General features: G+C 38.2%; 1 protein-coding gene across 1 annotated transcript in view; it reads right to left on the reverse strand.

The window, feature by feature from the left end:
* Positions 1 to 3,043: 3,043 nt before the first annotated feature.
* TMEM68 (transmembrane protein 68) overlaps positions 3,044 to 12,000 on the reverse strand; it is a gene marked incomplete at its 5' end in the record, with an annotated part of 42,229 nt that continues 33,272 nt past the window's right edge. Inside the window, 4 exons of the mRNA XM_082284935.1 lie at positions 3,044 to 3,178; positions 5,197 to 5,336; positions 7,181 to 7,241; positions 9,890 to 10,083. Coding sequence (XP_082141061.1) covers positions 3,074 to 3,178; positions 5,197 to 5,336; positions 7,181 to 7,241; positions 9,890 to 10,083 — 500 coding nt within the window. The 3' untranslated portion in view covers positions 3,044 to 3,073. The remainder of the gene's footprint in view (positions 3,179 to 5,196; positions 5,337 to 7,180; positions 7,242 to 9,889; positions 10,084 to 12,000) is intronic.

Consider the following 12,000-nt stretch of genomic DNA (forward strand, 5'->3'; position numbering starts at 1 on the left):
GGATGAAGCAACATAATGCTATACTTGTACAGCAAACCCCATACTGGATGAGCCACACAGTTGTGTTGACAGTGCTGATTAACAGCTCTACCTTGCATTTGCAGAGATTAATTTAATGTGAAAGCATCCTAATAATAGATGTTCAGACTGAGCTCTGCTATTACACAATAGGACAGCAAATTGGCCAGTAGGAGATCTGGGCCTTGCTGAGAGATAATGATGAATACCTGTCAGTACAGCAGTTGGTCTACTTCCAAACAACCTAAAAATACATATCCTGCTTATGCTGCTCACATGGGGAAACATGTAATGTCTTCAGTGTATCTAAAAGCTAACCAGACAATCAGTGGTCTAGTCTAACCCTGCTAAAAATCCCTTTGAATACTTCTGCTTGATGCACAGCAAACCAAATCAGCTAAAAAGATGGCTGGTCTATAACCTTACTTGTGAGACTCTATCCATGTCTGCCTCTTTTTCAATAAAACAAAGTAGGCAATCATTCACACCCTGAATATGTACAAACCAACCTTACTAGTCAGTATTTATGGCCTATTTTCTGTTGCAGAACTTTTAACTGAAGTGGTACTGCAGTGCTTGTAAAGGCCTTCTGCAGCACTGACTGCAACTATTAAAACTCAGACCTTATTGTTTATGTGACTTTTTTCCTTTATTCCACTGTTGTCTGAAGTACTTCTCCTTTATTTCATTCCTTCTCGGGTTTTGTTCCTTCCATCGCTATTCAGACACTGCAAGACAGGAAGGGCTTTTCGGGGCTAGGACATGCTGCTCAAAACCACTCAAGCTTCAGCAGGACAGGCCATGTATCATTCCATTTAGTTCAAAGACAACACAAAACTTCAGAAGTCTGTTCCAGTTGTCAATTTTATTCGAAAGGTGTCTTCTATACATTTTTAATATATAGAAATAAATATGAAAGGCCTATATAAATATCAACACTTAGAGAGTACCAATACTGCCCTTCATTTTTTATACTGATCTTTCAATACTTAAAGGGACAAAACTGCAGCAAACAGCCCACATACTTAATAAAATAAATTTTACAAAATCTCTGATAACAATATCCATTCATGTCTAACAGAACCTTTTAGACTGAGTCCTCTTTTACATATATGCAACCTCAATATGAAATATGTTCAGCTGCCTTTGAGATGTTCACAACACAGACTGATGTACGTTTTCCTCAAGATGGACAGTAAAAAAAAGGTCATACTTAAGTTAAACTTCAGTGCAGGAATTCAGCATTATCACTTTTAATGACATGCTGTGTTAACACAGTATTTTTGAAACACATTCCAATAAATTAAAAAGAACACAATCTTGCCTTCAAGTAAAACCCAAGTAATTTAAGGAACTTCAGAATGGGCATTTGCTTTTATATAACATGATTCTTCCCAAAGCTTTAAAAAATTTAACACTACATAAAATGTTTTTGATATAAAAAATTATCATAAAGTAAGTAAACCTTTTGCTTCTTGTAAACCACAATTGACAGCCAATTTGCCATAAAGTGATATTTTTCTAACACAGGGCATCATCCACATGCACTTATGCAATGTCACTAATTTACACATTTAAAAGAGCATAAAGCCAAGTCTGTGCTTCAATGGTGAGAGGAATGAATAGTATATCAAAAACAGCTGCTCCTTCAAGCGCTGGTTGTTTGTTGGAGCTTTTTTTTGGGGGGGGGGGAGTGTATTTTTTTTTTTTTTAAGAAAAGATCAAACCGCAACAATATGGAAAGGAGACCACGTCATACAGCAAAAACCTCTTTTTCTCTTCTGAAGGAATTTGTCCTCATCCCAAAACTAAAAAGTTCCCAGATGTTTTAAGAACTGTAGATTAAAATTCCTGGAAATCAGAAGAAATATTTCAGATATTTCCTATTTGGACAATAAAACCACAGGCTTTAGCTAAGAAAAAATACAACATTATAATTTGCTCTAAGTGCACAAAAGCCCAATCTTGCAACTCTCTCCTCCTGATTCAATTCTTTCACTTAAGGAAAGTATACAGAACTCGCTCTCCTTCATTATTTAACTTAGATAAATAACTGTTTGAAAAATATGTATGTTTAACAGTTTACCCACATACTAAATCTAAAGGGTATTTGGGAATGTCTTTCCTGTTTTTCAAAAGAACTCCTGCTTTTAGAGTGTTGTAACAATTTTCTCTTTCCATCAAAATAAAGCCTTTTGAGCTCATGTTATTAAACAGTACTGTCATTTTTTTTTTTGATGTTTGAACACTTGGCTCATTGTTTCAAAAGAATTTGTAGGTTCACTAAGAAATACATGGGACAAATGTCTACTCAAGGGCAGATATCCAATATGGCTTGGCTTGGAATAGCAGTTGTGTTGTAGGGTTCTCATTCGCAGCATCGGAGTAGTTTCCATAACAAACTTCCTTGGATCACTGTAGTTCTCTAATCAATTTGCACTCCTCTGAACCCTTTCTGAGCTCATCTAGCAAAACTAAACACTTTGCAATGCAAGTTTTGCAGGCATTGCTAGAGGTTCTGCAGGCCAAGGGTGGTGGACTGTTTCCCAGCAGTGTGAGAGGAACCATCTCAGGAAAGTTTTCATATGAATTGTATGGCATTAATCTGGCCCACAAAACCTCTTTATAGTGATGAGGGTCAAGACAGATTCCAGCTCTGCAGCAGGTTTGACATTCTAGAGATCCATCATGGTGGGGATGGGAGACAATGACAGACCAAAAGGAAGACAGACCATATACATAAAGGCTTGCAGTGTTATTTGGAAAATAAAACCCAAAACAAACCCTAAATCAACAACCCGCACACTTCCAAGGTAGGAATGCATCTATCAAAAATTAAACTTTGCCCCATTATGAATGATTTGAAGTTTGGGTTCCTGAGCTTGATACTGGACAGGGGAAAGGGCAAAGGCAAGTGACTGGTATCTTAAATTATACCTCATTATCATTAGGACAGTATTTAAAACCTATTATTAGAAGAATGAATAATTTACAAATGTGACTTCAAGAATATTATAACTAAATAGTAGTTATAGAAGTTTAAGTTCAGAAGACCTTAATCTTCTTTCTTTTGTGTTTGAAATCGTTCCATTAAAGCCCTAAATATATTTCCTGGTATTTTTTGATGTTTTTCTATGAGAACTTGGACTGCTGCTTTTGTCTGTAGGGAAAAGAGAAAAGGGTTTGGTCAGAAAAACTCAGCTTTATACTGCTCATATAATAACACAATTTCTAGGCTCTTTTTCATCCTTTCAAATACCACACAACTACTGAAAGTTCAAAATACTATTATTCCATATTTAAGCCCAAAGGATGTAATTGTGGCAACACTGCCATGAAACAGACCAACGAACTAGAGTCTCTTATCTCTGTGTCCACAAGCTCTATTAGTGATATGCAAGAGTCAAACGACAACAGAGTAAATTCATGAAGAGACCTAGGTCTATAAAGCATGTCAAGCACCTGCATGATGTAGTGCAACTCAAACTCCTGCCTACACCCAGGTTTGCATCAGTAACACTCTTCCAGTGGGCATCAACTTTGCTTCTATACATGCTCAGAAGCAGCACTGGAAACACCATTGTGTCTCAGCACATTTAAACTGTACAAAGTAATGCCCTCTGGATCCAAGTCCCCTGAAGGAACTGGTTCTTTAACACATGTTCAGGACACTTAGCTGCATGAGACAGCAGCCTTCACTTTCACTCAAAAAAACAAACAGGCCAAGGAGTGCACAGCAGTTACTCTTATTACATAAAAGCTCTACAGGGAACATTCAGAAGCAGGGCAACATGCAAAAGCTGTGGTGAGAACACACCATAATCTTCCTATTCTTCCTAGACAGGCACAGACTAGTGAATTCTTAAGGCTGGAAGCAGAAGAACAGAGAATTATTTGCCTCTGTACACTAGTGGTCAGAAAGCAAATGTCGGTAGAATGTTGCTTGTTGGTACAAGCTCCCACTGTTGGTAAAAGCTCCCACTGTTTATATGAAGTAAGTGATCAACTGTTAAGTCCTTGGAGAAGGACTTTATACATCTGGTCCTAAGTGACTCTACAGATCTAAAACTTGCATTAGGTAAGAAATTTGAGCTTAACATTTTTTCTATATATAATGGGAAAATACATACAGTGCCATAGCCTGAATCATGAGAGACAACTTTAAAATCACTCTTAACTAACTAGGATTCTAGGGAATTCGCATTCTAGGGGCCTTTCTAGCAGAATTGGAACTTAAGTCAGAAGTAAGTGAGGGCTGGCACAAATGAAAGATGCCAATGCATGTTTGAAAGTAATTTAAACACATTCCAAAGTCCTGTCAGAGTGAACTCACAACAGAAACAACCAGTTTTCTATAACCAGGGCCTAAGATACTGCAGACAAACATTTTAAGAGGCTTTTTTTGCAGACACTTAATCATAGCGTAAACAGATGAGGAGAAACAACTGAACTGACACCTGCATGGTCAAGAACAGTCTCTCAAGTGAAGTTTTCAGAATATTATAAGTGACCATCTGTGGAGCTCTCAAAAATACCTATTCCAGCCCACTCCGTCTCACTGCTCCACCACTTAACTGGTTTATGTCTTTGCACTGTGAAATCTATTAATAAACTGAATGAACATAAGGACCTAAAAATCCTTTCTATAAGGCATCCAAATCTGATTTAGAGGAACATTTAGAAGTTAAATTGTTGGGTTAGAAGCTGGACAAAAGAGAAACACTACACAAAGCAGTGAAATTATTTACCTTTTTTTTTTAATTGTATGTAATTCCAACAGTTTATGAACATAGATTTGCTATGTTTGAAAGGCTTCTTTAGTATTTTTCTAAAAACACCAGGAAGCAGAATGCTTCCTCTTGGGTGAGGTGCTTCTTCTCTCTGTCAACCCAGAGCTGTCTTATATGACTGAACTTCTTTGGTCTTTAAAGCAAGTTGTTTCTCAAAGCAAATATAGGGTGCAATAAACTTTAAAAGACCTAGAACATCTCCAAGTTGTAGCAATAAAAAGACAGTATTTAAGAAGGACATTCAGAGTTAGGCAAGTACAAAACTTACCATGATTCCACCAATTTCTATAACTGGCTCCTAGACAGAAATCATTTGACAAGACTATTGCAGTGGTTTTTATCAAAACATTCAATATTTTAAATTTATATATATAGATATCTATCTTACCTTCTCAGCTAGCTCCTCAGCAGTCGTATTTGGTTCATATGGAATGGGTTCTCCAATAAATGTACGTAGCTTGACTGGAAACCCCCCATACAGGGGAACTACTGGCAATCTAACACGCTCATATAGTGACCTAAGTATTTCTAATGTGAAAAAATGTAACGGAAAGCAGGAGAAATAAAGGTGGGGAAGGGAAGGGAGAAGGGGAGTGGGGGAGGGTAAAAGAGGGAAGAAAGAGAAAGAGAGAGAGAGAGAGAGAGAGAGAGAGAGAGACTGAGATTATTCTGTAAAGATTTTTTCCTAGTATATCTTAACATTGAAACTGGCTTGTAAAGTAATCTAGCCCCCAAACCAGACTCTCAAATGCGTCATCTCAAGTGCTATCCTACCTTGACTGTCATTTCCTAAAAGCTGCATTAATGATAACATCAGACTTGTTTCTACCCTAACTTGGTGTGAAATCTTTCTTCCAAAGAGTAGCTGAAACGAGAAGGAAGAAGAGGAGAGAAATTCAATAGCTGCCTCTCTGGAGAGGAAGGGAATGCTACACAATACAGGTTACAGGTTCAGCTCATTTGACAGGTTAGCATTAGAAACTAGTATTGGAAGACTGCACTGTTCAGTCCCACTGAGGTCTAGAGGATCAGAAATAGCCTTATCTGCCTAAAAGTCAGTCATGCTAACTTACTGAATTGCTCTTTCAGATCACACACTGGTTGCATATAAACCATGTAAAAATAGAGAAAAAACAGGTATCTCAATCAGCTCTAAGAAGACACTTTCTTCCCCACATGCCACCTTCTAAGAGTTTATCCCAAATGTACCCAGAAGAGATTCTTCAAAAAATGTGTGTTAATATTATCTTTCTCAATTTCAGACAAGAAATTTCATTAACTGGGGTGTTGGCATAAGAAAATCCTTACTGATCACGTTGCGGAATTTTCTGTACACAACCTATAAAAACAAAGACAAAACTACTGAAACTGGAGTAACACCTCCAGTGATCAAGAGAGTTATATTCCTCTAGCAACTCCACTGTAGAATGCAAGTAGCATGAATTATTTTGGCTTCAATTTCTTCTGTTTGGGATTCTCCTGAACACAGCAACAATTAGTTGCTGTTTATTTTTGTAGAGCATGGCAAGCATGTGAATTATTCTAGCTTCTGCATCTGATGCCTCGGTTTTCTCCATGCAATACACAGCTCTTAAACGGAGGGGGAGAGAAACTGAACTGTGTCACCCTGCAGCCTTCTGAAGGTGATGCCACCATACTTGAGGCAGAACATGGGGTGTGGAGGAGACTTTTTCAGGCCCCTCTGCTAGATAGTAACCAAGAGAATATAACAAAGAGGGAGTTTAACCCTAGCAAATGAGCAGAGATGTGGGCATCTAATCATCCCAGAGATGGACCCTTCAGACAAAGAGCCATCTATTCATGTTCTGGCTGCAAGTTCCAAAGAGATAAGGAAGGAGAGCTACCAAATGCAAGGTTTTGTGGGGAACCACAGGTCTAGTGCAGAATAGAACAGCAACTATTAAATTAACTATTAAAGATTACATGTAGTTCAAACCGTTCAAACTTTAAGTGCAGTTAGAGGTGTAAGCACAGAGCTTTAGGAGGACATTTAAAGGAATTATGTGTCAGTTGCAAACCTGCTTGCCTTGCTTCTTAACAGACAGCAGAAAACCTAGGGTTGGCCTAGCAGACACAAGCAGAGAAAAAAATGCTTTAAATCTTCCTGCCTTTTTCTGGCTCCTTTTTCCTTTCTACTACTGCTTTTCTACAAGAACACTGCTATGTGGAAAATAACTTAGATGAACCAATACCACATCTAATGCTGATATTAAATGAAGATAACATCTCTGAGCTCTACCAGAGAGCGAATGTTGAGAAACAAGGCTGTGTTAAATCTCAAACTTATATGAGGATTATTTCTACACACACAAATGGAAAAATAAACTACAAAAAAATAGAAAATATCTTACTTATTCCTCCTAATGTCCTAAAGCCTTCTCGAACATTTTGTGTAAACATAGGAATGATGGGCTAGGAGGGAAAAAAAATAATTAAGAATTTAAGGAAGATAGCACTACCTAAAAAACTTCTACCTCACTTAACAAGCAAATTAATTTCAGAAGTGTTTCCCAGTCAAGGATATATAGAGAGCAAAACAAGTATTCTGACGTTCTTCTGTGACCTTCTGCCATAAGGTTTCAAACTGGAGAATACCACAAGATTTCAGTGAGTCACTGTTTCAGCAAGTCTGTTTTCTTAAAGCAGTCCAGAATTTCAGAACCTACGGAACATTTAGGCATCCCTCCCCCCATCTAAGAGTGTTTGCACAGTCGTGACTTAAGTGCTTAAACCTCTTACCTAATTTGTAGTTATGCTCAAAGGGAAGAATTCACAGGATTGGGACACTAAACCTGTCTGATTCCTCTCTGCTATGCTGATGGCATTGCTTCACACATTGCTTGACACTTGATGTGTCAATATATGTCCATGACTTATTTCTGCTGATGAGTACTTGGAATGGTGTTGAATACTTCAAGTTTTTATTGCTGTTTTTGAAATTGCAAACAGCTGTCAAGATTGACAAGAACTGCAAGGGGGTCAGCTACTATATAAAGTTTTTCAAGATAATTTTATAGTATGTACCCACTGTACACAGCATCATCAGAAATACAGAACTCTTCATGGGAATTTCATGCACTCAAATTCTTTTAAACTTTTTAAAGACAAGCATGGAGATGAGCTAGCACATGTAACTTTCCAGACATGCATCAAGTTGAGGTTTTTTTGAGAGAAAAAAAAGTTTGTAAGTAGTTACAGAGAATAAAAAGAAGTGCAGCTGCCTAAACTGAATATCTTTATTCCAGAACAATCTTATTTGGAACATCTTATTTTTGACATAGAGGTAGAATTTTTTTTTTTATATGACAGAAATTCTGGCAAAAAAACTGCTGAAATGAGACAACTTCAACAAGTTGAAGGTCCCAGTTTTAGACACATTTTTCTGATGTTTCAGACACATTCTTCTTTCCATGAGGAGTTCTGCTTATGATTCAAGGTGACTTAAAAGTTCATCTTTAATCTAAATAAAGATGTTTTTCCCACTTTCAGCCTGCCTCTGACACTCTTCCTATATTACTGTGTCTTTCAGGGGTGTTTTTAAGGGGGATGAAGTGATGCCATGATGATTTTTTGCCTTTTCTTTTATACCCCTGTTATACCTTTTTGCAACTTCTGTATTCTTAGTGCTTTTTGCCTACATTCTTGGACTTGTTTGTTCAGCTGGGAGACAAAACATTTTAGAAGCTTCGTAGTTAGGGGACCAGTGTGCCCCAGACCCCAAGGTCCTCTCCAGAACACATTTTGTAAACTAAGATAGAACCATCCAGGGGAAGGTTCCTTGGGGAGGGGGCCTCATTCAAGCCTCTCATTGGGGAATCTTTGGTAGACATGCTAATTAGTAAGACCTATAATGTTATACCAGATCTATTGTGGGTGTGCACTGTGGTGTGCATTTCAGTACATTTGACCTGGACGTAGTGCACCTAAGGATCCTTAAAATAAATACCAAGGTAAAATCCCTTTTTCCCTTCTAACTGTGTTTGACTCTTGATTTTAAAACCAGGAAAAAGCATCAGAAGCTACAAGACCCTTGTGAGTTCATAAACACACATCCAATAAAACAAATGTAACTAGTACAATCATAGTTGAATCTCAAGTAAGGCCTTTCACATCCTATTACAATACATTAGTAAAATCTAAGCCTGTTGAAATACCTGTTTAAGCACTGTTATTTTCCTTGTGAGAAAAGTGATGCACACTTGGGTCTTAAAAGTATTCTGTTCCTATACAAAACCCAGAGATTTAACTAGTATCTCTTTGACAGTACCTAAATATAAAACTCCTGGTGTGAGACTTGCTTTTAAATTAGGTATATGCAGACCTATGGACATATGCACATATCTTTCAAGTACAAATATAGAATGAGAGGGACTCTGAAATGATTACTAAAATAGTTACAATTCAAACATATCCCACACTGTTGTGCCTTAACAGTTGGTCCCCTATGAATAGCTATGTGCCTGCTGACCAAGCCCAATCCTGCACATTAGAACTGAAGAGGGTTCACACCTGTGACCAGCTTCTCCTGCTGCTGTACACCCTGGACATCCCTCACTACCATAAAATGCCAATAGAGTATGTAGTGCCAGTGAGTCTATACCCTGCTGGGTCACACCACACTTCAGTGGTAGATGAAACAGCAACACTGCGTTGGACTCCGTGATCCTGATGGTCCCTTCCAGCTCAGCATATTCTGTGACTCTGAGCTGTAGGGCTGCTTCCCAGCCATGCTGGGCAGGGAGGGCTAAGCCATCACAATACTAACCAGGTGTGTGCAAAACAGCACATGCTTGTTATGGAGAAACCATCCTGTACTTCGTCTGTCATTCTTTTAAACTCTGGATTTCCTAACCACACTATTCTTTGCTGACTCTAAAGCCTTCTTATCTATCAAAAGCAATAAAAAGAGTCTTGAAATGTAGTTCCTACAGAAAGTAGACCATACTCATGACAGTCAGAAATCTAACATCAAACATGTGATAATCAAAACAGCTTTCTCTGGAAGAAAGTACTAATAACTTAACATTCTTTGCTTCTCTTCCATGATGTGTTATACTTACCACTTTTGCATCAATGGCCACCTGGGCAAAGCCCTTCCGATTACTCCACAAAATAGTATACATTTCATCACTAAAGAGTGCTTCCCGAACTCCACCTGGGGCAATGGCTAACAGACAGCCATTCTTCAGAGTCCTGACACAAGCTTCTTTTGGTCCATGTATAATTCCTAGTACATCAAGTAGTATTTTAAAACCTGTAAGGTTAAGATAATATTAATTCAGAAAATGCTAACTCATACTACCATTGAGTACAGATTCCCAGCACAGAACACTATGGCTAAAACTTACTTGTCTAATAAGCTGCGGCCCCAAGTCCCCAAGAGGGAATGAAGCATTAAGTCCAACTTACAGATTTTGGTCTGCAAAGTTGAAGATTTAGGGGTTTCAGTGGCTTTTTGTCATAGTAAAGCCAGGTGTTACCCCACAATCAGGACTAAACTGAAAAAGAACTGTCAAGCACTCTGACATCTTTCAGGTGTCCCTTCAAAGGAATTGACTCAAGGGCACTGGCTCCTTGCTCAAGCTCTACTGCTCAAACATAGCATTGTCCAAATAAAGAGCAACAAGAAGCAGTACCAGGAAATTGTTGTGGTTTTGTTTTGTGAACTTTGGCAAAGAGCAGTCATGCATAAGGAGGAGAACGACAAAGAAAATGCATCATTCTCTGCATTACAGATCACTACAGCAATTGACTCTGGTTCAGTCTGCGAGTACCTGGATGGCATTTCATTGAAAGAGGAATCTGGTGAGCCTCAGTTGGGTACACTCACCTTCTGTTAATATTGTAACTGAAGTTTTTAACCCAAGGTTACATAAACTCCTCATATCACCTTGAATTTGATGTGTCATTTTGACCATTCATTCAAGAAACAGCAGAACATCAAAAATTTGCTACAAGCATCAAAAGAAATATACCTGATCAATTCAGACAACTAGCCTATTGTGAAAGGACATAACTAGCATAAACCTTTGTTTGCAGGAAATAAGTCCTGTTCAGTTGGTTCAATAAATTTTAAATTTATACATTATTTATGAGTAGCACATACCAAAATGGTAACTTTGGATGACTGGGCAGTAAGGGAAACATTACTTCTCTTTCTTGAAGTTTCACACTGCAGCAAACAACCCCATCAGCCATAGCCAAGGACAAAGAACTGATCTACGAGTTTGCCTCTCAATAACAAATGAATAGCTGTGAGTATAAGCACACATTTGTAACATACACACACATATGAAAAGGAGAGTCTAAATATAATTAAGAAGACAGAGGTCTGTCTTATCTTACAGCTCACATAAACTAAGGGCTTGGGAAGAAAAGCATGAGGCAACACATTATTAATTTATTCTTAACTTAACTCTGATCTCTAACTAGTCTTTGTAGCTGGTGTGAGTATAATTACTCCCAACTCATATCTATATCCAATCAGGGTCCGACCATACACATGGCAACAGGACACAAGCTGCATTACACCTGTCTCATATTTTGCTGTGCCTGCCTCACACACTGCTGATGACACTCAGTCTTCATCTAGTAGCATCTGCATGAAGGAACACCTGAAATAGAGTTTACCTAATGGAAATTCATTTCTTTAAGGTGCTTTTTTTGTAGGACTTTCAATAGCTGATTTTCACAATGCTTTACATTCCCAAAGTAATTAAAGCTCTCTGGAATGTACCTGGTGGTAAAAAGCTGCCTGTCTCTAAGTTCATTCTGTCAGTGAGCTCAGGAGACAGACAAAACAGCCATGAAAAGGCTTGAGATAGCAGGAAAAGAGACTCCAAGGAAGCAGAGACTGTGACACCACCATTCCTTTCTGAATTGGATACATGGGGGAAGAGGCAGCGGGGAGGGTGTGTGTGACAAAGCAACACCATGAGTTTGTCCAGTTCAGATATCAGTAAAAAAAATAACAGAATATTGACAGAATACAGACAAAAAAACTGTACTACAGAATAGTTGCGCAGGGAGGTTTCAAGTCTTCACAAAATTTCTCAGCTGTATTTCCCACCCTTGACTTTTAGTATCAACTTCATATTCTGAGCTGCACTTCATAGCCTTGCCAGCAGATCATACATTACTACTGACAGCTCTACTTCAGTACCAAAGAGGA

This window comes from Coloeus monedula (assembly GCF_965178545.1).
Source record: "Coloeus monedula genome assembly, chromosome: 1".
NCBI classification, from domain to species: domain Eukaryota; kingdom Metazoa; phylum Chordata; class Aves; order Passeriformes; family Corvidae; genus Coloeus; species Coloeus monedula.